General features: G+C 52.1%; 10 protein-coding genes across 10 annotated transcripts; 4 read left to right on the top strand and 6 right to left on the bottom strand.

Annotated features, from left to right (window-relative positions):
- Positions 1-3,554: 3,554 nt before the first annotated feature.
- On the bottom strand, positions 3,555-3,893 carry M431DRAFT_147226 (hypothetical protein; the record flags this gene model as incomplete). Its single annotated transcript, XM_024912747.1, has 1 exon — positions 3,555-3,893. The coding sequence occupies one exon, from the start codon at positions 3,891-3,893 to the stop codon at positions 3,702-3,704; it is 192 nt and encodes a 63-aa protein (XP_024772420.1). The 3' UTR covers positions 3,555-3,701.
- Positions 3,894-5,456: 1,563 nt separating this feature from the next.
- On the top strand, positions 5,457-6,934 carry M431DRAFT_90020 (hypothetical protein; the record flags this gene model as incomplete). Its single annotated transcript, XM_024924100.1, has 6 exons — positions 5,457-5,502; positions 5,568-5,740; positions 5,804-5,887; positions 5,941-6,289; positions 6,343-6,741; positions 6,801-6,934. 6 exons carry the CDS (start codon positions 5,457-5,459, stop codon positions 6,932-6,934), a joined length of 1,185 nt encoding a protein of 394 aa, XP_024772419.1.
- Positions 6,935-7,443: 509 nt separating this feature from the next.
- M431DRAFT_510010 (hypothetical protein) lies at positions 7,444-7,747 on the bottom strand (the record flags this gene model as incomplete). Its single annotated transcript, XM_024919397.1, has 1 exon — positions 7,444-7,747. A coding segment is annotated over exon 1 (230 nt), but the record flags the coding sequence as incomplete, so codon positions are not given.
- On the bottom strand, positions 7,697-8,554 carry M431DRAFT_470688 (hypothetical protein). Its single transcript, XM_024915429.1, has one exon. The coding sequence runs from the start codon at positions 8,290-8,292 to the stop codon at positions 8,068-8,070; it is 225 nt and encodes a 74-aa protein (XP_024772417.1). The 5' UTR covers positions 8,293-8,554; the 3' UTR covers positions 7,697-8,067.
- A 4-nt stretch (positions 8,555-8,558) lies between these two features.
- On the top strand, positions 8,559-11,624 carry M431DRAFT_18247 (hypothetical protein). The gene is made up of 4 exons (XM_024913143.1): positions 8,559-8,783; positions 8,881-9,356; positions 9,420-10,500; positions 10,567-11,624. Exons 1-4 carry the CDS (start codon positions 8,726-8,728, stop codon positions 11,343-11,345), a joined length of 2,394 nt encoding a protein of 797 aa, XP_024772416.1. The 5' UTR covers positions 8,559-8,725; the 3' UTR covers positions 11,346-11,624.
- A 69-nt stretch (positions 11,625-11,693) lies between these two features.
- M431DRAFT_510005 (hypothetical protein) lies at positions 11,694-14,853 on the bottom strand. Its single transcript, XM_024919396.1, has 5 exons — positions 14,267-14,853; positions 13,921-14,201; positions 13,695-13,853; positions 12,446-13,641; positions 11,694-12,219 (listed from the first exon to the last, which is right to left on the bottom strand). The coding sequence occupies exons 1-5, from the start codon at positions 14,529-14,531 to the stop codon at positions 12,117-12,119; spliced, it is 2,004 nt and encodes a 667-aa protein (XP_024772415.1). The 5' UTR covers positions 14,532-14,853; the 3' UTR covers positions 11,694-12,116.
- Positions 14,854-15,938: 1,085 nt separating this feature from the next.
- M431DRAFT_497055 (hypothetical protein) lies at positions 15,939-17,498 on the top strand (the record flags this gene model as incomplete). Its single annotated transcript, XM_024917552.1, has 2 exons — positions 15,939-15,954; positions 16,051-17,498. The coding sequence occupies 2 exons, from the start codon at positions 15,939-15,941 to the stop codon at positions 17,496-17,498; spliced, it is 1,464 nt and encodes a 487-aa protein (XP_024772414.1).
- Positions 17,499-18,093: 595 nt separating this feature from the next.
- M431DRAFT_90298 (hypothetical protein) lies at positions 18,094-18,753 on the bottom strand (the record flags this gene model as incomplete). The annotated part of the gene is made up of 1 exon (XM_024924135.1): positions 18,094-18,753. One exon carries the CDS (start codon positions 18,751-18,753, stop codon positions 18,094-18,096), a length of 660 nt encoding a protein of 219 aa, XP_024772413.1.
- Positions 18,754-19,910: 1,157 nt separating this feature from the next.
- M431DRAFT_7246 (hypothetical protein) lies at positions 19,911-20,600 on the bottom strand (the record flags this gene model as incomplete). Its single annotated transcript, XM_024922026.1, has 2 exons — positions 19,911-20,081; positions 20,145-20,600. The coding sequence occupies 2 exons, from the start codon at positions 20,598-20,600 to the stop codon at positions 19,911-19,913; spliced, it is 627 nt and encodes a 208-aa protein (XP_024772412.1).
- A 663-nt stretch (positions 20,601-21,263) lies between these two features.
- On the top strand, positions 21,264-22,224 carry M431DRAFT_470586 (hypothetical protein). The gene is made up of 2 exons (XM_024915427.1): positions 21,264-21,871; positions 21,930-22,224. The coding sequence occupies exons 1-2, from the start codon at positions 21,483-21,485 to the stop codon at positions 22,033-22,035; spliced, it is 495 nt and encodes a 164-aa protein (XP_024772411.1). The 5' UTR covers positions 21,264-21,482; the 3' UTR covers positions 22,036-22,224.
- Positions 22,225-22,766: the final 542 nt, after the last annotated feature.

The raw sequence follows: 22,766 nt of genomic DNA, 5'->3' as shown, positions 1-22,766 counted from the left end.
GAATGGGAATGGCTAGCAAGCAGGCTGGGCTAGCAAAGCACTCAAAAACAAAAACCTCCACAGTGGCCAGAGACCAGAAGACCGGAGACCCGAAAAGATGCTTTTTCTCTCATGGCAATTCGGACGAGCTTGTTCGCTGCTCCACCGCGGCCGAGGCCTGGCGAATGGGTGGCGGCCGGTTTCCAAGAATCAAGTGCAGCTTTGCTTGCTTTGTATGTGCTGTGCTTTCGGACATAGAGTATAGAGGCCCGGGAGCCTTGTCTCGCTATTTTTTGAAGCTGAATGCCGGGATGCTCGCTGCCGGGATAATCCCAAGAATGACGACGCCCTGCTGCCGCTAAAAAAAGCGCGAGCATCGTCCAACAAGGCTCTGGAAATGGCAGAAACCTGCATCAGATATGGTGACAGACATATGACGGCGGGCACATCTCGACGTCTCGGCTACCACCCGAACAACACGAACAGCAGGTTGGCCATTGTTAACAGCGTCTGGCGTATACTCGTAATTGCAAGTTCCATGCAGACACCAGCCTTTTGCTGTTTCTCACAGCGACACTGCCAGCTTCGGCCGGGGTCATTTATGATGACGGCCATCAACCGTGCAAAAATAACAATCAAACAGACTTCCCAGCATCCCGCCACGGCGCGTTCCTTTCGGCCCCTTGCTGAAACTTGGCGTTGCGTTTGGTATTGGCGTGGTAGGAAAGCAAAGACGAGAGGGAAAAAAAGACCAGTCACATCCTTGCTTGTGCAGGCACCTGGTGCGCGATGCTACATTTCTATATGTGGTAGCAGTAGCGCATGCACCTAGAATAGCGTGTAAGATGTTGGTGTTGCCACAGCATATCTGCTTGACTACTGTACGAGTACAAGAACGGCGTACCTGCAAGCATCCGGATCTCTGCCTGCGAGAAGCCTGGAGGGAGGCAAGGCTGCTGCTTGTCTTGATCTGGGCTGACCACCTGGCTAGTCCTTCCTTGCACTTGTACGAGTACGAGCCTGTAGGATCCTGAATTGAACGGGCATGTCTTGTTTCAGGGACCTGATCCAAGGGCCGCCATGCTTGGCTGTGGCAAGCTCCAGCACGAAAGGAGGGTGTGCCTGCGGCTTACTTTGTACCAGTCTCAAGGTGCTTTCCGTGCCGTGTGAGGTCATCGTCCACGGTTCCTATTTTGGGTGGACGATACTAAATCGTCGATTCCCGCAGGGGCAACGCTCGAAAGACGAAGAAGCACGACAAGGCGGTAAAGGGCCGGAGAAAAAGACTTGAAATGGCCATGAGCAATTGAGCCGTTTGACAGCATATTAACCGGTAGATGAGGGATTCAGAGACACTGCCACATCTGGCGTGACCTGGATGATATCACGAGCAACATGATTGGAAGCATCATACAACCCTGGGGCATACAAGTATTGTGAGAATCCTGACGCATGCACTATACATGCAAGCCGGATGCAGGTTTGAGCGAAATATATATATCAAATTCTTTGCCCGTGCATTCGGCCGCAGATCGCAGAGATAGATGCTGGGCAATGCTGGCCCATGGCTGCGCAAATCTCGCCGCTGGCCGAAGCTAGTCGGGAAGCAGGGCACTCAAGGTTTTGGGCTCTCCCGGTTTGAACACAACACACCTACGAGTCAAAGTATAGGTGTCATGCTGAGTCGAGTCGAGTCGAGTCGAGTCGACGAGCGCGTCTCAGGTCATCATCAGCTGGAAGAAACGAGGCAGACAGACGTGGCGTTTGCTGTGCGGATTTGTCAAGTACAAGCAATAAAAATCGAGGCGAGAAAAGGGGGGTGTGTGGTGGCGGCAGCAGCAGGTCAAGTGGTGAGGGGTGCGTTCCGTCATTCACAGCAATTGACTCTGCAAGAACCCGCCGGGCTGTTCGTCAGTGGTTTTGGTTTTGGCCCGCAAAGGGACAAGACGATGAAGTGATGTGATGCAGCTGGAGAGATCAAATCCAATGGAAATTGAATGCAATTTCTTCCACTGTCAAGTGACCTCTGCTTGCTGGTAAAGAGGGTAAGCGATTTGTGGGAAGCCCTTTCTGCAACGCCCAAGCAAAAGAAAAAATTGCGGTAGCTCAGCAGCAAGCACATCAGGCCACAGGCTTGTTGCCACCTTATTGCTAGGTAGAACGTGACGCCTGAGGACGCCTGAGCCATACCCGCATTTGGCCACATACGGCCATAGCCTTTGGCGTTTCAACGGCTGGTGTACGGAGTATTACTTGGTAGGTACCTGACTATGAGCAGACGAAGCACGAGTTCAGTATAGCTCAAGCAGGGAGTAAGAGAGCCTCGAAGGAGAAAAAAAGGGGGAATCGAGACCAATGGATGGAAGCGTTGATCTATTAATACCACGTACATGGTGCCTGAGCATCGCCGCGTGAGCTGCCTGTTGTCAGTGCGGTTTGGTTTGGTTTGGCCTGACGCTCAGATGGGCAGGGCAGCTTATGCTTAGCAGCTCGGCTCTCGTTGTCCAAATCTAGTTCCAGGGCGTCCAAATTGCTGTGGCTCTGATCTGGCCCAGGCGACTTACAAATGCCTCGACGAGATACTAGTGGCCACTAGGAGAGCTCAGGCTTGCATGGTTCTCTGCACGGCCAGTCTTTGACTTCCGCTTGCCGAGTTTTAGCGCCAGGTGCCCGTCTCAAAAATGAGCACATGAGCACCTCGAGCCTAACAACTGCGGGTCTGCTGGATCTCTAGCAAGTTGCGTAGCACTACCTCCAATACTAAAGTTGTGGTAGGTACAGTACCTACAGTACTGCTCAGCAGCGGCGAGTTTTTTTCTTTTCTTCTTCTTCCTCTCTTCTTTCTGTAATTGAATTGGGGTAGAATGGCAAGAAAAACCGGTAGAAAATATAGAGATACAAAGGAAGAGATACAGGAAGAAGGCAGTTATATAAGATGGAGACAAGGATCGCCGGCATTGGTGGCTGGATTCACGGATCAATTGATTGAATCATCCTCAGCAGGTACCTCTTACCTCAGTACCTTAACAGTACCTGGTCGCTGCTCCCACGATAAGCGCGTCTCCTACCGCCCTGTATCCCATCAAATTTCTCTGTATGGAGTGCAGTATCTCCGTACGAGGTCACCCGCCATCGCGCTGCTCTAGTGGGCTTAGGCTCCCCTCCCGCAACAGCTACTCGACAGGTACCGGTACATGCTCGCAGATTACCTCACCTGTGCTGTAATGCCATGCCATGCCACTCTCTGCAAGCTCGCACCATCTTTCATCGTTTGCCGGCCCATCGACCCATTGACCACGAACGAAGAAAAACAAAACTGTGAATGTCCTCTGCCTTGCGTGCGTCTTGACATCGTACACTGCCTTCTGTCGAGAAAAAGACATATGCCGTGTTGTTGGCCCTCACTCCCATCAGTCTTGCTTGCATCGACTCCAGCTCTTTTTTTGTGCGTGTTGCGTTGGTCAGGTGGTTACTCGAGGTAGCCTCCCCAGTCCAGCCTGCACCCTCACTGGAGACTTTTATTACCGCGCCTCGCCCTCCCCTCCTCGACTTTTTTCCACCTCACCTTGAACCCTTCTTTCACCGAGCAGACCAAGAGGCACAAAGAGTACGTTGACCACCGCTAGGCACACCGTCTCCCCTCCTCCCTCGTGTGCAATCCGTGCACCTTCTCTACTCTAGGGAATGCTTGGCTCTTCCGCTGCATGTTTTGACCGAGAGGCCTATAAGGGCGGAATGATGGCTGGAGAAGAATGAACTTGAAAGAGTGCAGCAACTGACCCTGAAAGCAGCCAGAAGCAGCAGCAGACGCAGACGCAGACGCAGGGTGCCCCGCATCGCCTCAGAGTGTAATAGCCAGCAGTGCAACGCGACGAACAGCCAGTAATCGTCGATAGCATCTCCCCAGCGTCCATCCCGTAATCGACCCTCGGATCACGAGATTGAATCTGTCGGTTTACACACCACTCGACTCTTTTCCCTTGTCCTTGGAAGCCGCTGCATAGCCTTTTATTCTGGTCGTGAGCCTGTGCAACGACTCTCAGACTCGTGCCGTCAGCGTCGCGCCGTGCTCCACAGCCTTCCGTGCCGGTCCTGACGTACATCATCCACCAAAAAGCCTCCCGTTTTCTTTGTGCTTGCTCCTTAGCCACCTCCGACACAAATCACACATCTTGTTTCTCTTGCGCCACGACGGCTCGTTCAATTCGCATTGATCGTCCTGGCCGTCATTCTGTATTCGGTAGGTCCAGTCTCCTCTTTTTTCTTTGTTCGTGCTGCTTGCTTCTGCTTCACCACGCCGGCCAAAACCCTCACCAGCTCTGCCTGCCTCGCATCCCGCTGCCCTTTCCTTTCCTTTCCCTCTCCTCTCTTGGCCCTCACCTTGGCGTCACAAGGCTGCAATTCGGCTCACCTCCTTCTCTCACCATCGCCCTCGCCTTTGCCGGTCTCCCTTTCCCCTTGTTCTCGTTGTTTGTCGTCTTCCTGCCTTGCTGCTCGTCGCCTGTTGTATGTCACGAGCCCACCACGTTAAGCACCCCGCCCTGCTCCCTCTAAGACCCGCCTCTTCCTCTCTCTGCCCAGCTTTCTCGTGCCACTACACCAGCTAGCGATTTGGACCTATGGAATTTTCTCTACACCCGCTGCCGCCTGTCACCTCCTGATTGCATGTACCTACACCTCAGCAGCTGCTTTCTTTCCTGGAGGGGCGTCTTTTTCCCTTTTTCTTCCTCTCTTTTTTTTTTTTTCTCTCCCACCCTTCACTCTCCTACCCATTTATTTCCCCGACATACTGCCTGGCGCAGCTGAGAAATCCCCATCGCACCGAGCACTCCCTGGACTTTCGTACCTGAGTTTCTAGGCCACTGCCGTCGCGCAAGTTGACCATTTCATCATTGACAAAGCTACCAATTTTTTGCCCAGCGCGTCCGCCTTAGTTGGTGCCTTTCCCCCTCCTGCTTCTCAGCCCCAGTCATCTTTCCCTCCCCGCACTTCCCATTTCGCCCTGGCAGCGAGCGTGTCACCACAATTCATTGCCTGCTTGCCTGCACTGGGTTTCAATTGCCGCTGCATTCTCCAATTCGTATCCTGTCGATATCCCTGATTCGCATCCCATTTGTTTCCAAGGCGAGACCTCTTTTCGCTAAATCTCGACGTGTGTTTAGCGGCTCCTCTGCAAATTCCTGCTCAGCTTCAATTTGACGGAAAACAACCAGCCGCGTGTCATCGCCGCAACGGAAAAAGCATAAAAAAAAAGGTTCTTGCCAAGTCGAACAAGATCATCGACCTCATTACCGGCGACAGAAGCTCTTGCGACACGTCGCATTGCATTACCTTTTCCTATTTCCTCCATTCTCGTTGCCCACCACGGCCCTCGTCAAGGCTCGTTCTTTGTTGCCCCTCACCTGCCAACCGCTTGGGTGTTTCAAACTCGATCTCCGATAGCATTGGCGCCCTAGTCTGAGTACACTCGGCCCAAAATGTCAGCCCACCGGCCAAATGCTTTCAACAGCTTGCGGATGGGAGGTAAGTTCATTGTGCCGTACGGTGTACATTGGTACCTATGACTAATGAGCCGATGCCGTCTACAGAGGTGATCCGCGAGAAAGTTCAAGATGGTATTACGGGCGAGACCAGAGATCTGCAGTACACTCAATGCAAGATCGTTGGAAATGGTTCGTTCGGTGTTGTTTTTCAAACCAAGCTTTCACCATCTGGCGAAGATGCCGCCATCAAGCGAGTTCTCCAAGACAAGCGATTCAAGGTAACCAATACCCCCAGCTCCATCTTCCGGCATAGTCACCAGCGACTAATTTTGTTGTGGTAGAATCGAGAGCTCCAAATCATGAGAATTGTCCGACATCCCAACATCGTTCAGCTCAAGGCTTTTTACTACTCGAACGGCGAACGTGTACGTATAAGTCAGCATTATTTTGGGTGCCCCTTGACTAACAATCCTTCCAGAAGGATGAAGTTTATCTCAATCTCGTTCAAGAGTTTGTTCCCGAAACCGTCTATCGGGCCTCTCGCTTTTTTAACAAGATGAAGACGACCATGCCCACCTTGGAAGTCAAGCTGTACATCTACCAACTCTTCCGAGCCCTGGCATACATTCACTCTCAGGGCATCTGCCACAGAGACATTAAGCCTCAAAACCTCTTGCTCGATCCAAACAGCGGTATCCTCAAGCTGTGTGACTTTGGCAGTGCCAAGATTCTGGTCGAGAACGAGCCCAATGTTTCGTACATTTGCTCCCGATATTATCGTGCCCCCGAGCTCATTTTTGGTGCTACCAACTACACCACCAAAATTGGTACGGCCTTGTCATCCCGTCGAGTTTAATTCATTTGCTAACCTTGACTGTAGACGTGTGGTCCACGGGATGCGTCATGGCTGAGCTGATGCTCGGCCAACCTCTGTTCCCCGGTGAATCTGGTATCGACCAGCTGGTCGAGATTATTAAGGTTCTCGGCACGCCGACTAGAGAGCAGATCCGCACCATGAACCCTAATTACATGGAGCACAAGTTCCCACAGATCAAGCCTCACCCCTTTAACAAAGTGTTCCGGAAGGCTGATGCCAATGCGATCGATCTCATCTCCCGATTACTCGAGTATACGCCAACCGAGCGTCAGGCTGCCGTCGACGCCATGGTGCATCCCTTCTTCGACGAGCTCCGAGACCCGGCCACCAAGCTGCCTGATTCACGACATGGAACTGGCCAGCTGCGAGACTTGCCCGATCTCTTTGACTTTACCCATCATGGTAAGCTTGATGTTGTCAACCTGTGACTACCCTGGGGCGTATGGCTAACTTGATCTCAGAACTCTCCATTGCTCCGCAGCTCAACCAACAGCTCGTACCACCGCACATGAAGCCAATCCTGGCTGCCCGAGGACTTGACATTGACAACTTCACGCCAATGGCGAAGGCGGACATGCTGGCAAAACTGGACTGAGCCACATGGTGACTGAATAGAGTTGGCAGGCTTCTGCTGCACTCTTGGAAGCACTTGGTGTCTCTGGAAAAACAACCCTGTTCTCTCCCCCCGTGTAGAGCTTGGGTTGGTGCCGAGGGTAATGGCTCGCTACTAAACTTGGGCCGTGATTGGGAGAGGCGATTGAGGCATAGTCTCGAAAGCTTGCCGTGTGGAGTCCGCATGCTCGACACTAGGGAACGGGGTGAGATGGGTTTGTGCGGTGTGCTGTGGAGAGGAGAGCTTCGGACATTGTCTCAAAATTGGCAAAGGAAAGGAGGCGTTTTTTTGATCCCCTAAAAAACTTGGTTTTCCGGGCGGGAACCTGGGCCACCCGCCAACACGAGGGAGGCTGCATTGATGCGTATCGCAGGAGATCGCTTTTTTAGACCACATTTCGATGCATGACGGAGCTGGCTGTTGCTTCTTTTTTTTTGTTTTTCTTTTTCCTGTTGTCGTGTCATGAAGCTCCGTGCTTATGGAAATGGAGGGGATTATCAGGTCGATGGTATCGGATGTCGACCTTGTGTCTTAACATGAGTGTCTCCTTTGTCGCCTTCTATGCATCGGCGTACAGCGGGAGAGGGAAATGGGGGGGCAGGGGAAACGTTGAAATTGCTGGACGGACAAGATGTGAACGTCTTGGATCGTGGGATATAGAGCCCCAGCAGCAAAGCCCGGATGTCGCAGACAATGGATGGGGAAAATGAGCTTTAGCGGGACATTAGGACAGGCATCGTTTAAACAGATGAAAAAAAGGAATGGGAGATGGACTTTTACTACTACCATGAGAGCGCTTAAGAGAACCCTCATTGGTCCTAATTTTTGGGCGTGGTTAAAATGAAGGAACAAAAAAAAAATGAGCAAAATGTATCACGGAAGTCAGGCAAATGGTTAGAAGAACCAGGTAGATGCTCAACAAGGAGCTATGCACACCTCGATGAAGCACCTCAATCCAAGAAGCAAGATTTGTGCAAGATGCTACATTAATTTTGCGAGTAACTCGGCCATTGGGCAATTTCAGAGCATGGAGATAGTATCAACAAGGCAAACTCCTGCAGCTAGCCTAACAAAGAGTGCTCCATTGCACAAGACGTGATTCTCTGATGTTGAGGTCACCTTGAAGCTCCCGGCTCCACCCTGGTAACGCTCCAAGGCACATGCAAAAATATCCATGTACTACCTGTAGCAGGAAAAATGGCATTAATGATGAGAATACCAGATACTAGAGGAACATGGCTATAGTAGCAGATACCAGAAGAATATCGCGATGGTAGCAGATATTTGGGGAACCGGATATCTGCCAACAGATGCCAGTGATAGCAACATGAAGTAACCATTGATTTCCAAATTACAGCTACTCTTCGTAGCAGTAGGTAGGACAACTAAATGCTACGACACTGCACTCATTTGATCCAAGTTATACCCCTTTATCTACCTAGAGTATTTTCTTACATGTACTCTTTTCGCTCAAAGGGTGGCCCAATCACCGAAACTGCTGGATGTTGGTTCTCACACGAAAACAGTTGCAGCCTGAGGCACCAACGGGAAGACTAGGCCGGCTGCACGTCGCGGACCCACTCAGGCGCAGGGAATCCATCAACCACTAAACTTGTGCTAGTTCAGCGTTTGAAGGCCGTCGCGCGCGTTGCCTGCAGCAGCTTTTCCCGAGCTTTAAGCACTTCAGCAGCTCACCAGCCCAGCGCTCCCACTGTTTGCAATCATCAATTGCCTCCCTCACAATCGCTATTCGCTTCAGCCGAGAGTCGAATCATGGCCGACAACGATCGAAGGCAGCAGGGCGGCCATAATCGCAAGAGGAGATACAGAGGTTCGTTCAAGGATTCCCCCATTGTTTCGTCCGGAATTCCCCCAATGTTGTCGTTACACGCTCTAGCAGAAGCTCATGCGACCGTCCCTACCTGCAGATGACGATGATCATTACGACCGCCGCCAGCAGCGAAGGCGAATAGATTCAGTGCCCGTGCCCGTGCGTCTTCGACGACAGCTCCTCAGCCTTGCCGACTCCCCCTTGCGCCGATGGTCCGAGGAAGTGCAGTCCATTGCTCGCATGGTGGCCGAGAACTATGACGATGAGAACCTGCGTAATACATTTGTCAGTCTGGCCATGCAGCTGGTTGTCGAGCAGCCTTTGAAGACGCCGTTTGTGGCGGCTGTTGTGCTCGTGGCAAACACCATCAAGCCTGAGATTGTGGACGCCGTCCTCGCCCCCGTTGCCCAAGAGGCTGAGAGCAAGATCGCCAAGGGGGAGTGGAGAGAAGTGAAGCTGTACCTGAAGTTTCTGGCGTGCCTGCAAGCATGTTTGGAGGGCGATGGAGTCTTTCCTCTGCTTGAAGAGCTCTTCAGTCGTGCTGCCGACTTGCAGACGGCAAGCTCCGAGGATGTAGGTTTCTTTTTTGATCGAGGTCTCTTCTCTTCTGGTATCATACTAACGACAATCGTGTAGACCATTGGCACGGAAATTGTCAAGATCATCCTTCTTACGATCCCCTATATCATGGCTGCAGCCCCCGGCCAGTTCCAGCAAAAGGCAGCGGATCTCATGGATAAGACTGATATCATCGCTTCCGAACCCCACGCGCTCCAGGCTCTGGTCGACCCCTACCACCCTGACCCCTCGAGCGAAAGCGCAACGGCGTCCCTGAGCCTGTGCATGCTTTTGCAAAAGCAATTGCAAGCTGAGGCCTCCAAAAACTGGGAGCTGACCTGCATCCCAAGGCCCTGGAACATGCCTCTGGAGGAGATTGAGGCTCAGGACAAGCTTGCCAATGCACCAAAGCATGCTTTGCCCACGATTTCCATACCATCCACTGTCATTACTGGTCCTCGACCTCTGTTTCCAGAGGTCTATTTTTCCGTTTATGCTGACCAGGAAGTCGAGTCTGTCCCCTCGACGGATAGCGTGGCGTCTTCTCTAATAAGGGATGGCCTTACTGATACTATCAATGGCCTCCATTTCAACAGAAACGCCACAGCGAGATACCTCATCGATTTGGACTGCTATTTTGCAGACGATACCTTTGTTAAGCGCGCTACTCCATTCGATGAATTACGCAACGCGGCTCCCGGAAAGTCTACATGGAAGCCTGAAGATGTCGCCGTCGACATTGTCTTTGCACAGCTCTTCCAGTTACCCGCACCTGAGCACAAATTGGTTTATTACCACTCTGTTTTGACGGAAGCCTGCAAACTCGCCCCAGCTGCCATTGCGCCTAGTTTGGGAAGGGCAATTCGCTACCTCTATAATAACTCGCCTCGAATGGATCTTCAGCTGAGTTTCAGATTCCTTGACTGGTTCTCCCACCACCTGAGCAACTTTGGCTTCACGTGGAAGTGGGCGGAGTGGAGTGATGACTGCAGCCTTTCTGACCTTCATCCTGCAAAGTGGTTCCTGAGAGGCGCGCTGGACAAAGAAGTGCGACTGAGTTTCGCTCAGCGAATCCAGAAGACTCTTCCTGAACCGTATCAGCCCTTGATTGGCCCTGAGAAGGAAAAGGATGTGCCTGATTTCAAGTTTAACAACTCTGGTAAGTGGTGACTACTATCTATAACATACGCTTTATTCAAGTTGCTGACCGTGTTGCCTCGTGTAGACACGCCATTCTCGAGCGAAGGCCAAGAGATTGGCGCCCTGCTTAAGCGAAAAGCGCCTGATGAAGAATTCCAGCCCATCATCGATAAGATTGAGGCTGAAGCTGGTGAAAGAGCACTTGACCCGGTCGTTGCCAGCACTGACGTCGTCATGACGGCCATCTGCTGGGTTGGATCCAAGTCTCTAAGCCACGTCTTGGCTTGCATTGACCGAAGCAAGGAGCGGCTTCTCAAGGCTGCCAACTCGTCTCCGGCGGCGCAAAACCAGGTTCTGGCAGCTGTCATGGCCTACTGGCACGCACACCCCGGCATTGCCCTGTCGATCGTTGAAAAGCTGCTTAACTACTCCATCCTAACGCCTGCGTCAGTTGTTCGCTGGGCGTTGACGGATGGTTCTCCCATCGATGGCGCTAATGCGGGTGAGGCTCTTGCGCAGCCGCACATCTTCGAGCTCGTCTTGAATACGGTGACCAAGGTTAGCTTTAGAGTTCGCCAGCTTCTGGCCTCTCCCGACGCGGACGAGGAAGGGCGCAAGAGCGAGATCAAAGCCATGCAGGAGCTTTTCGGTCTTCTCAACGATTTGTTGGTCAGTTGGGCAGGTGGCAATAAGGATGAACTGATGGAGATGGGTGACGGCTTCAGTGAGCCTGAGGCCTTGATCCGCAGATGGGGTCAGCGTTGGCTCAGGGTGTTTAAGCGGCTGGGAGCTATTGAAGAGGCCTTTGTCATTGAGGCCTCGAAAGAAAAGCCGGAATCGTCGAATGGAGTCGATGCCGTTTAGAAAGCTTGGGTCGAAGACTGTGACGATATACTGTAGAGTGTGATGGGGGGACAACAAGGATGAAGCTTAGGACACTACCAAACATGGGCAGAAAGAGAATCTCTGTGGCTGTATATTGCAGCTAGGGGGGAGACTTGAGGGCTCTGCTCTTCTTTTTCTTTTTTTCTCTCTTCTGATTGTTAGGATTATAAGGGCGGGTTAACACATTCGCAAAGGTTTAGAAAAATGAGAACACAGATATTTTCAGTCATGCAATAAGAAGCATTTATATATTCCTTGAATCAAAAGGGAAAAAACGTGATTCAATTCCACTACTGAATCTTGGTCCTGTTGTTAAAAGAACAAGATGCTTACTTCATACTTGATAGAATGCCTCTTCTCATGAATGCTATTATGTGAATTTCCATTCCCTATCAGGCTGCCTGATGGCTATCCTATCCCAAAATATTTCCATTCCTTCCAAAGCTATCTACCAGAGACAAAACAGCAGGCGTGTAAATCATCATGCACTCGTCAAATACAAATCGCAAAAGTCGTTTCATTTCTCAACCGTAAACTCCGCTTTGTTAATGCCCCCATCCCGATATCCCTTTATCCCGAAACCACCATCCCGACCGCATGCCATTACATCTAAAAATGCGAATAGATAAAGACAAAGAGCAAAAGAAGAGCAATGGGCAAAAAAGACAAAAGTCAGCCATTCACGTGAGTTTTTACCGTCCACGAGCAGCTGAATCAGAAAAATTCAATCGTCGTCCTCGAGCTGCAGCGTCACACTATCAGTTTCCTCTTGATCGGCTGCGGAAGTGTTCCATCCGGCGACTGGTTCGGCTGGGCTTTTTCGCCCATTCGCTTGAGCTTCTCGAGTAGATGACTGTAACAGCGTTAGAGACGGTATTCTATCAGAAACGGGCTGGGGACGGCGGCGAAATTGGCCAACAAGCTGACGGAATGCTTCTGTTGCTGATCCACTTAGATCTGGTATGGCTTCCGGTGGGGGGCTTAAAGGGGCGTCGACAGCGGGAGTAGCTCTCGTTGTTGTTGTGTTTGTGGTGGGAGGGAATTCAACGAGTATCAGGAAAGGGGAGAAATAGGCATACTTAATCGGCATGTGGCCACGGCTGCTTTCTGTGACTGCGAGGTTGAGTCTTTTGTTCTGCTCCTGGTGTTCTTCAAAGTGCTTTTGAATCCGAGTTTGACACCCTTGCGCGTCACCACCTCGCACAACATAAGCGCAGCCATCTTCTTCGCACGTCCAAGTATCATCGGGGCCTTTGGGGACGGTGGAAGGTATCTTCTCTGTGCGAATTACAATCTGGATCGGCTCTACGTCGTCTGATTGCGACTGAACAGACGGACCAGCTTTTCTAGGGGTGTTCAATTCGGTCAAGTCTTGCATAGAAGTGTCCCCCTCTTCCTCCTCCTCGTCCTTATCCGAGAAATAGTGTGACCGTTTGATGCCTGAGGCTTCGGAGTCCGGCTCACTCTCATCTCCAATCTCGGCGTGAGTTCTTTTCTTGGAGGCAGTTCCTGTTCGTAGGCCTGATGTTTTGATCGGTCTCCGGCCAGGTCGTTTCAATGATTTGCCGATATGCCGAGGAGGATCGTTGGGACTTGCTGCACCAGCTTCATGTGAGGATGATTCTGGGTCAACAGCAGTTGGCGCTGGCTTCTTGGATTGACGCGGCATGGCTTTGCGCGGTATCAGTCGAAAAGGAAATTCCGATGCTTTTATGGCGCGGGTAGAAAATGGCTTTGTTGACAACTCCTCGAGAAAAGACCAGAGCTCGTGCTTCTGGAACCTCCCCTTGTCAAGTACCTGCAATAAGGCGGCAGCATTATAATGCAAGACTTCTTCGGCGGGAATGCGATGGGCTCCTACAGAGCCGTCTTTGTAGTTGGGGATTCTGTAGTTGAAATAGATAAAATTGAGAGAATTCGTCGCAGTGAGACCCTTTTTAGAACCCCCCTTTTCGGCATATAACGCTTCTAATGCAGCGAGGACGGAGGCCAACGGAGAGTCATCATCTGCTGCAGTGCTCATTGCACCGTCAGCAGATTGCGTAGGCATTGCTGGTCTCTGAGCAGCAGCACTAGGGCTGGCCACATCTGCAAGAGGACTTGGTTTCGGCCGTTTCGATAGCTGGATTTGATCGGGATCAACAACCTCCGTGCTTAGACTCCTAGTAATGCGATTGGAGGACCTGTTACTCGGCGCCGGACTCACTATCTCACGCGCCGGACTGCTTGGTTTTCGTGGGTTTTTGAGCGCCAACTCTGTTTTATGCACCACGTCCTGTATGTATGTTAGTCGAAAAGCGTTCGGTAGACCAGGAACGGTCAACTTACGGCGTGCTCAACCGTGAACCATTTATGGAATGGGGTTTGCTTCCAGTCTATAAGGCTGAGAGACTCCTGTCCAAATTGGCAGACGAAGAAGATGGCGTGCTCAGCACACCGCTGTATAACCTCGTTGAACGTTGCTCCATCGCCTACTTTCATGGCATACTGCGAAGCGTCGTTAGTATTGGTCGTTGTGAGGAATGTGGTTCATGCGTGTATTGGTTCTACCCACCTGCAACAAATCAGTGCGGAGAGCCTCCAGGAGGTTGGCACCCGGTGCGGTGGGTGTCTTGCTAAATTTGCCAGAGCTGTATATGTCCACCAAACTGTAGTACATGGTCGTGGCCTCGCACATCTTATTGAATATCGGTCGGTATGCGTCTGAAGGGTTGATCTCGTACCAGCCGCCTCGACCCAGAACCCACACAACAGGGCGCCCATCGTCCTCTCCGATCGAATATGCGATACAATGGCGGATTTCTATGGGTGTAGATGCTCGGACCCTCATGATTACTGCGATTGTTAGAGTTGCTGAGCCAAGGAGCGAGGAAGCAAGGGAGTGGATGGCAGTAACTCACGGTGTGTCTTTTGAGAGGGATCGTCTATGATGAGATGGCCTCGCACGACGTATGGGCCTCGCACGACGACATTGAGTGCGTTCTCGAGAGCCTCTCCCTTTCTATCGTAGACGGTGGCATCGCGCAGCTCGAAGCAAGGATAATCATCCTTGGAGACGTCCTTGGGCTGTGATCTGACAACGGAAGACTCCTGCAACCAGCGGATCTTGTCTCCATCTATGGTTTCGACGCTCGACGTCGACGCCCTTCGCCTGCGTCCGCTCATTATGAATCACAGATGTAGTAGGTGACCATAGGACGATATGAGTTTCGAAGCAGAATAAGGAACAACCGCGGGTTTGGACTCGAGGGATAGCTGGAGGCTGAGAGCTTTGGTGCTTTGGTGGTAGCGACGGTACGAGAGGCGGACTTGAAGTCGGCAAGTCGGATAGCGGAATTGCCAGAGGGCCAGCGGGATGATCTTGGGGGTGAAAGAGCTGAGATTCTTCACTTGGTTTGATCGAGAGGCAAGATATGGATAGCCGGGTCCAGGTGGTGTCTTTGGCGGTGTTTGCGCAGTTCAGTTGTAGATGCACCGTCCAAATCGTAGGCGCGCAAGTCGAAAAGGCTGAGAAGCGGCAGTGGGTGAACACGAGCGCGCTAGCACGGCGTCATAGGCGTTCGCGATTGCTGGGTCCAGTAGAATCTCGGAGGGGTCAGTGGCTTTGAATGCGCCGACCAGCCTTGTAAGAGCCACTGTAGCACAGCGCCGTTGCATGACCCCACTATCGCCCTGCTGTAGGATGGAAGACTTCAATTCAAGTCAATATTTGACCGCCCGCGGGCCCTTACTTGGTGGGTTGACAGCATCTATTACTCTGGACATATCAAGCAAATATACATGGAGACTTGCTACGCAGCATTTGGGGTCACAAATTTCTTCAATTGTAACTTTAATAGTAATTGAAGATAGTAGAAATAGCAACCAGCAGATACTATGGAAAATGGGTAGCAATGGGAGTAGACTTGAGGAATGTATCGGTAATAGCAGCTCAAATGTTAATGTGGAGGTACTTAACCCACAGGTAGCTTGCAGTAGCTACCTGGTTAAAACCTGTCAAATTCAAGCCTGGCTGTGACGTATTCTAAAATGAAAGTTTACTGAATTCCAAGTCAACAAACAGTGATGGAATTTGTCAATTGGATCTGAATTCATGGTGACAGGGACCCTCACATCAGCCTTCAACGGGGAGCCTTTCCCCGTCCAGGTATCGGCAAGTCCCTGTATTCTATACATTTGATGCGCCCGGGAGGGGCTTTTGTACATGCTCTATGCTGGTAAATTTACTGCACCTTATGTACATTGACGCTAACCCGGCACGGCCCAGGTGCAAGTACACTCACCTCTCGCAATCTCTTATCAGCGCGCTAGGACAAGTTTTTTTTTTCCCAGCCAAAACCACCCGTCGCCTGAGTCGCGGACTGAAGGCCGGAGGTGAAAGTGAGTTCGTGGTGAGAACTGCGCAACTTGCAGCTTCCCCCCTCTTATACCCGCCATCTTCTCTTCCGTTTCCTCTGTTTCCTTTTTCTCCTCTTCATACCATCTTCGTCTTTCCCTCCTTCGCCCATCTCAGGCCTCGTATGCGACGGCTTGGAAAAGTGTTATCGACAATGGCTTCGGACGTCGTCCGGGATGGTGTCTTTGGTAGGCATATCCTCATCCTGCTTCCCAGCTTTGTCGCATCTCTTCCAGCGAATCTGGCGCCTATGGAATCTTGCTAATACATTAATGCGCGCTGCTTTAGCCATCAACAAGCCTTGCGGCCTCAGCTCAGCCCAGGTGGTGCGAGAATGCCAGCAAGCCTTCAACCCCTCTTCCTTCTTCAAGCCCATGATCGATGCAGAAATCGCGCGCCGACTTAAGGAATCGGGCCCTCAATTCAATCGACGCAAGGCCGAGAAGAAAGCGTCACAAGTCAAGATTGGCCATGGAGGAACTTTGGACCCTTTGGCTACCGGAGTCCTGATCCTCGGCATCGGCTCAGCCACGAAGCAACTGCCCCAGTTCCTCGACTGCACCAAGACCTACGAAACCGTCGTCCTATTTGGCGCAAGCACCGATTCCTATGATCGAGTGGGCCGTATCCTGTCTAAGCGACCATACGACCACATTACACGGGAAATGGTGGAGAAGGAGCTGGAAACCTTCAAGGGAAAGCAGATTCAGATTCCACCCTTGTTCTCGGCGCTCAAGATGAACGGCAAGCCGCTCTACGAGTATGCGCGCGAAGGAAGACCTATACCCAGGGAGATTGAGGGAAGGGAAGTCGAGGTGTTGGAAGTTGAGCTTCTGGACTACTACGAGCCGAAGACACACAACCACCGCTGGCCAACGGAGGAGGCCGAGGCGTCTGAGCGCAACCTTGCCGAGCAGGTCTGGAGGGTTAAGAAGCAGCAGGAGACTGCGCGAAAGCTCACGCCGGAGGAAAAGGAGCAAGATGACCAGGCGGTCGCGGCCCACGAGACGTTCAAGCGCAAGTTTGAAGAGCGACAGGATGAGCTCATTAGAGATGCGCCGCGCAAGAAGCAAAAAACTGCGAGGCACTCAGCCATGATGTCTGGTGCTCTCGGTCAGCTACCTCAACCCGTCTACTCTAGTAAGGGCAAGAATCTCGTCCCTCCATCGCCCGACGAAAGCACTCCCCCACCATGGAGCGATGAGGGACCCTCTGCCGCCAGGATTCGACTAAAGGTGACGTCGGGCTTCTACGTCCGAAGCTTCTGCCATGATCTCGGCACCAAGCTGGGATCTGCGGGTCTCATGGCGGAGCTTGCCCGTGTCCGCCAGAGCGACTTCACCATCGGTGGCACAAACTGCCTTGAATACGATGATTTGGCCAAAGGAGAGGAGGTCTGGGGTCCCAAGGTCGCTGATATGCTCGCGCGATGGAATGGCGAGCCCGAAGGAAACTGGTCCGGCCCCAAGGCAGCTTCCAAGGCCCCGAGCCCATCTTCCGAGAAGGTCGAGGTGCAGAAGAAGCAGGAAAAGAGGAGCACCAGCCCAGTTGCATCACCTACTAATGCTGCTCGATCGGAGAAGCGATCACGGTCTCCATCTGTCAATGGTGCGGCATCACCTGCTCGCAAAATCCAGGCAAAGGGTGACGGAGAGAAGCCAACTCGGCAGACAAATGGCAACAAAGTGCCCAGCAAGTCGGACGATGAAAAGTCTTGGAACGGCTTCGACGACTAAAGCAAACGAAGAAAACTTATATTTCAAAACCTATCTAGGCAGCTTCTCACATACACCCTTCGTGGAAATGGGGAACCAAATGGCAGCGTTGCGATATTTCGATGACTGATAGCAGTCAGTCCAGGGGGGATGGGGACAGGAACACAGGCGTTTGGGGTGAACGAACAACGTCCTTAGGGACATGAAGGCGTCTATATAGAAGCAGATACTATGACTGATGGTAGTCTCTTGCGCCGTACCACAATGCATATACACAATTCTTCAATTCGCCTCATGTTCCCTGTCCATGAAATGCTCTATCCAGTGTCACCAGTAGGCACACCTTATACAGAGTATCTTATTATATACTCTTAATACTCCCCAGGTCGAGTATCACAGTCTGTGTGAGCCGAAACAGCCAAAAAATTTCAAAGCAGGACAAATCCCTATTCCTATGCATGAACCAATTCGCCAACAAAAGAAAAGAAAAAACCAATAGAGAAAAGAATCCTGCGCTGCCGATTCCCAATAATCTTATATCCCATTACCAACCCATGAGACCTAACCAACCCAATTAGTTCCAGTAATACTTTTGTTCCCTCGCATTTCATTTCATTCATTCAATCTTTTCAGACGCAAGTGACAGAGCCGCGGCGTCGTAGCCCTCCAGCAGCAGCGTCTTGACCTTCTCGATGCGGTTCATGGCCAATTCCAGCTTGTCCAGCCGCTGCTTCTTCTCCACGTCTCGCTTTTCCAACTCAGATATCCGCTGCTCCAGAGCTGCCCGAGCGCGGCGCTCCGTGGCCACCATCTCGTTCGCCTGCTCGAAGAGCGTCACGCTGAGCTCCTCAACCTCCTTGTTCGTGGCGTTGAGCCGGCCCTCCGCAGCCCTCCGCAGCATCTGTTCCTTGTTGAGGGCCTCGAGCAGATCTTCTTCCCTGCGGCCGGGGGTCCTTGACGGACTGCTGGAGTCGGTAGGCGGCGGCGTCACAGGCGGCAAGGGCTTGTTAGACGCAGGAGGGCTGGCGGGCTGCGATCGGCGCGAGTACATGAGGGCGGAGATCCTCGTGGCGCCGGCCTGGAAGAAGGACGAGCGGGTAGGGCTCTGGGTCGTCATCGTCGCGGGCTCGGGCGACGAGGAGAGCCTGGCCCGCAGCTTGGACAGCTCGGCCTCGTACTCGGCCCAGCGGTCGACGGCGGCGGTGGCCTTTTGGTTCAGCTGGAAGACGTGGGTTTCGAGCTCGGCGATGCGGGCCTGGGCATCGAGCAGCTGCATCGACGGCGGTTCATCGTGCTGCGGAGGGATCACGAAGCCGCAGCTGGGGCAGCACGACGGACTGGGATCGACGAAGAGCGATGTTGTTTTCGACGCCGTGACGACCATGGTGGACGACATGCTTGCTTGCTTGCTTGTTGCTTCTGATCTTTTGTGCAGTCTAGCAGGGTCCAGGCTTTCCCTCGGGTCGGGTCAGGTCAGGCTTTCTTTTCCACAGACCGCTCTTTTGCAAGAATCCTGTCGATATACTGACAACCGCTACAAGTTATGGCCGGGCAACACACACGATGAAGAGCGGGATTGGTGCCCATCAAGCACCCAAGCAGACAGGTTTGAAGAAGCCAAAAAGTGGCGGGGCGGCTTGAAGAATGTCGCGTGTAGGTGGAGTTGCGGACAGGGGCGCAAGGGAGGAGGGAGGCCCTGCAAACAGGGGGGGCTGGGGGGAACTGACAGCGGCTGGGTCCGCTGCTTCAGGGCACTTTATATCGTCTCAGCTGCAATCAATTGATGAAGAGTTGGTCTGTGTGACTACCGGAAGAGTCTAATACAGGTACCTTACATGAAAGACACCAAGGGGGGTTTTGATGCTATAATTAGCTGCAGACGACACAGAGGATTTGATGTCTGAGGGTCGATAGTAATTGAGACGGATATATTCGGCAATTCAGGGCATACATAGCTGGCCGTCTCTAGTCAGGCACAATGACAGTACTCCATTCTATTATAGCAGGCTGTCCCAAAATAGAGCTTCAATTAGTGCGCTAACAAGAACCTGAACCCGCCCCCATTCTATTCTAAATATCAACCAGTTTCGGCTGTCAACATATCCGTGCATTATATAGCAACACATGCGCCGCCGCTATTCATCGCCTCGTTTGGCTGCAGCCTGTTTCAATATTTCGGTATCCGGAGTCCAAGCAGTGGCCCGTTGGCGTACTTGGATGCTGTTCTGCGCCGTGGCCAATTCATCCCAACCTGAACCCTTGCCCCGGCCCTACAACGGTTATGTGCATGCATGAGCGCATACATGTCAATGCGGAGAGCCCAAGTGCCTAGCTAGGTAACCGGACCTAGTGTTGTTGATACTATTTGCAGTCCAAGATGTCTTTCTCCATAGAAGGGCGGCGATTGAGTTTCAACGTCTCGTAGCAGCATCTTCAGCTTGGCTTGGCCACCTTTCGCGGTTCGCTCACCCCCGTTTCGGGATCCTTGAACTCCTTCCAGCTAATAGGAACCATGTCATTTCCAATATCGCTCGTGGCTATAATGACACCAAGTTCATTTGAGGCTGTTGAGAGATAATAGTTGGCCTGGTCTCCCAAGGAAATCTAATGGTTCGTTGCGTCAGTCTTCCGCCAACATCAATACTCTGCGAATGTATAGTGTCTTACCACTTGGGCCCGAACAATGTCGCCAGGCTTGAATGACTCGTGAATCTTGACTTTGTCCTGCTCTGTCGCCCTCACATCTTGTACCCGTATCACGCCCTGCCACTCTGTCTGCAGAACCGTCTCGCCAACTTGTTGGATGACTACAATGGCCTGCTTAGGCATGAGACGCACCACGCGCGCCAATACAATGTTGCCGACATCTGGTAGCACCTCTCGCTTGCGGCCGCGTCTAACGACAGATATGGTCGCTAGCTCTTCCACAGAAGGAGCCGTAATCTTGTTCAATCGCTTGGCCGGGCCTGGAGCCTTGGCCGGTGCTGTGACGGCAACGTTGCCTAGCAGCGAGGAAACAATGCTGCCCTCGTAAATATGCGTGCCCGGGCCCGGAGCATACTTGCTAGCTGGGCCCAGGATTGTGCCTGGTATGGCGAGAGTAGGGATGCTGTCGGTCGCCATCGGAAGCTCAGCAGGCGTTCTATGAAGCTCAGCGACGATGCTCTATCAAAAAATCACCATCACTACGAGTAAAAGTCTTATCGCGATAAGGGTCACGTGCATTATGATATTGCCCGCCAACCCGCTAGCTCCATCTCGGTGACATTCTTCCGCCTCTTCATCCGCACTCGGACCCGAGGTGGGCTCAAAGGCAGCGGGAAAGCGGAGCAACAAATGGCGAGGCAAACGGAAAGAATTGTGCCTTGTATGGAGCCCCTGTTCCTTTTCTTACAGGTAACACGAAATATCACGAAACTCCAGGCTTGCAATTTTCACCATGCGCGAGTATATCATACGCAGTATATTTGAGCTTTTCCTCGACACCGGAACAAAGTGAACAATCTGCTGATCCTTCTTCATCGGCAGCCATGCGAAACTTTCGGCAACGGCAGGGAATCGCAAAACCCATGAAGCTCACTCACACTCACAGTGCCTGTCAGCCTGCAGAGAGAACCCACCATTACAGCTCTTCTTCGGATGTCAGATGGATTGAAAAATGTAAGCGGGATTGCAAAGTGTCCGGTGAGCCAATGATTCTTTGTTCCCCCCTCTCCCTGTGGCTACCTAATCTGCTCCATTGAAGTAATTCCTTGATACAATAATAACCTTTCTCCTAGTCCTTCAGCTGCTTGATTACAATTACACGGCACGAAACTACAAGGTATTTCTGTCGTACCGCCTTTTTGCGTCCCGCTTGAGTGCTGACCCAATCCGCGCGCGGCAAACCTTGATGAGTCGGGCAGAGGTCAACTCCCAAACCTACTTAGCCGGGAAATAATGGCGAGCAATTGATAATTGCTTAGTCCAGCCTACAAAGGGACCATCAGGAGATCGGCAGACTTAATGAACTCCGTGCCGATGAAGTGGATTCATCTTCTGCTGACAAACCGCAATGCCAGCTGGCGTCCAACTATCGACGCTTTCGGAGAGCTCAGGAGCGCCAAGTCAAGAGGCGGGCGGGTACGGACTCCGGTATACGAGCAGCCACGAAACCCGCCATTGTTTTTACTGGTTGAAACAATATCTTTCATGTTGTTCTGCGAACTTACAAAAGACCTCCGAGTGCTATCTCCGGCAGCCTCTTGGACTGCGGCACCGCTTCGGCGCCGCACTGACGTTGACGATTTTGTAACGATCGCAATGGAGATGGGACGCCGGCAGCTGCCCGGGGTAAATGCAGAGATTCTTATCCATCTCGGCATGTGTCATCTGGCTTTGCTAGACGGTGAAGCGTATGTGCATGTGCGGATCATCGATCTTGAGCCCCTATTGCTGAATTCTTGCCGGTAGCGAAACTGTTTGCGGCTCCATGCCACGCCGCCGATGGTGGAGTGCTCCCGTCTTGGCCCATGAGTTTTCCACAACAAGACGTTGTATGATTCATTCACCGTTGTGAAGCAGCCAATTGGAAAACTTCCGTTGGGGGGCCTTTGTTCAAGCTGCTCCAATTCGATTAGTCCGCTAGAGCCTCTCTCTGCTCCTTCGCTCTGCTGCTTTTGCTCTACGCTACTTGGAGGTCTGAACGCCACCGCACCACCAACGCAAGCATTGTTAACTGGTCTACGAGTACGAACGCATCGGGTTTCGTTGACGCCGACCTGCCTGCCTAGTCCCAGCGAGTGTCGCCCCCTGCCCTTCTGATGGATGGACAACCAATCTAATGTGGATCGGGGACCCAGAAGGGCTTGCTTCCATGCTTTTGTTTAACCCTGTCTGTTGAAGTTTTACAAACGGGAACTACTCCGGAGGAGGTTGTCTATATCCACTTTAGCCATGCATGGATGGCGGGCTGTCGCTCCGCTCGTTTATAAGCGTTTGCTGCCCCAGTTGAGCTCGCTGTTTGCGCGCCGACTCATCTCAAGTCGTCCTTGTTGGCTATGTCGCCTCTGTCGTGCCGTATCTGATCCGGGTAGCTCTTTGTTGCTTCCTTATAGCTGCAGTAAAACCATTCTGAGGCAGAGCATCTGATCTGGGTTCATGTTCGAGACTAAATCTCGTTTATCCGGAACCGCAAAGCCAAGACAATCTCCACGATAGACTCCACAGTCGACTAGAAGATACCCGTTGCGCCACCCGCTTTGCTGGGCAAGACATCTGCTGCTCCTGGTCTAAGTGACCGCGGCACCA

This window comes from Trichoderma harzianum (genome assembly GCF_003025095.1).
Source record: "Trichoderma harzianum CBS 226.95 unplaced genomic scaffold M431scaffold_9, whole genome shotgun sequence".
Taxonomy (NCBI): Eukaryota; Fungi; Ascomycota; class Sordariomycetes; order Hypocreales; family Hypocreaceae; genus Trichoderma; species Trichoderma harzianum.
This window is presented reverse-complemented; position numbering and strand designations above follow the sequence as displayed.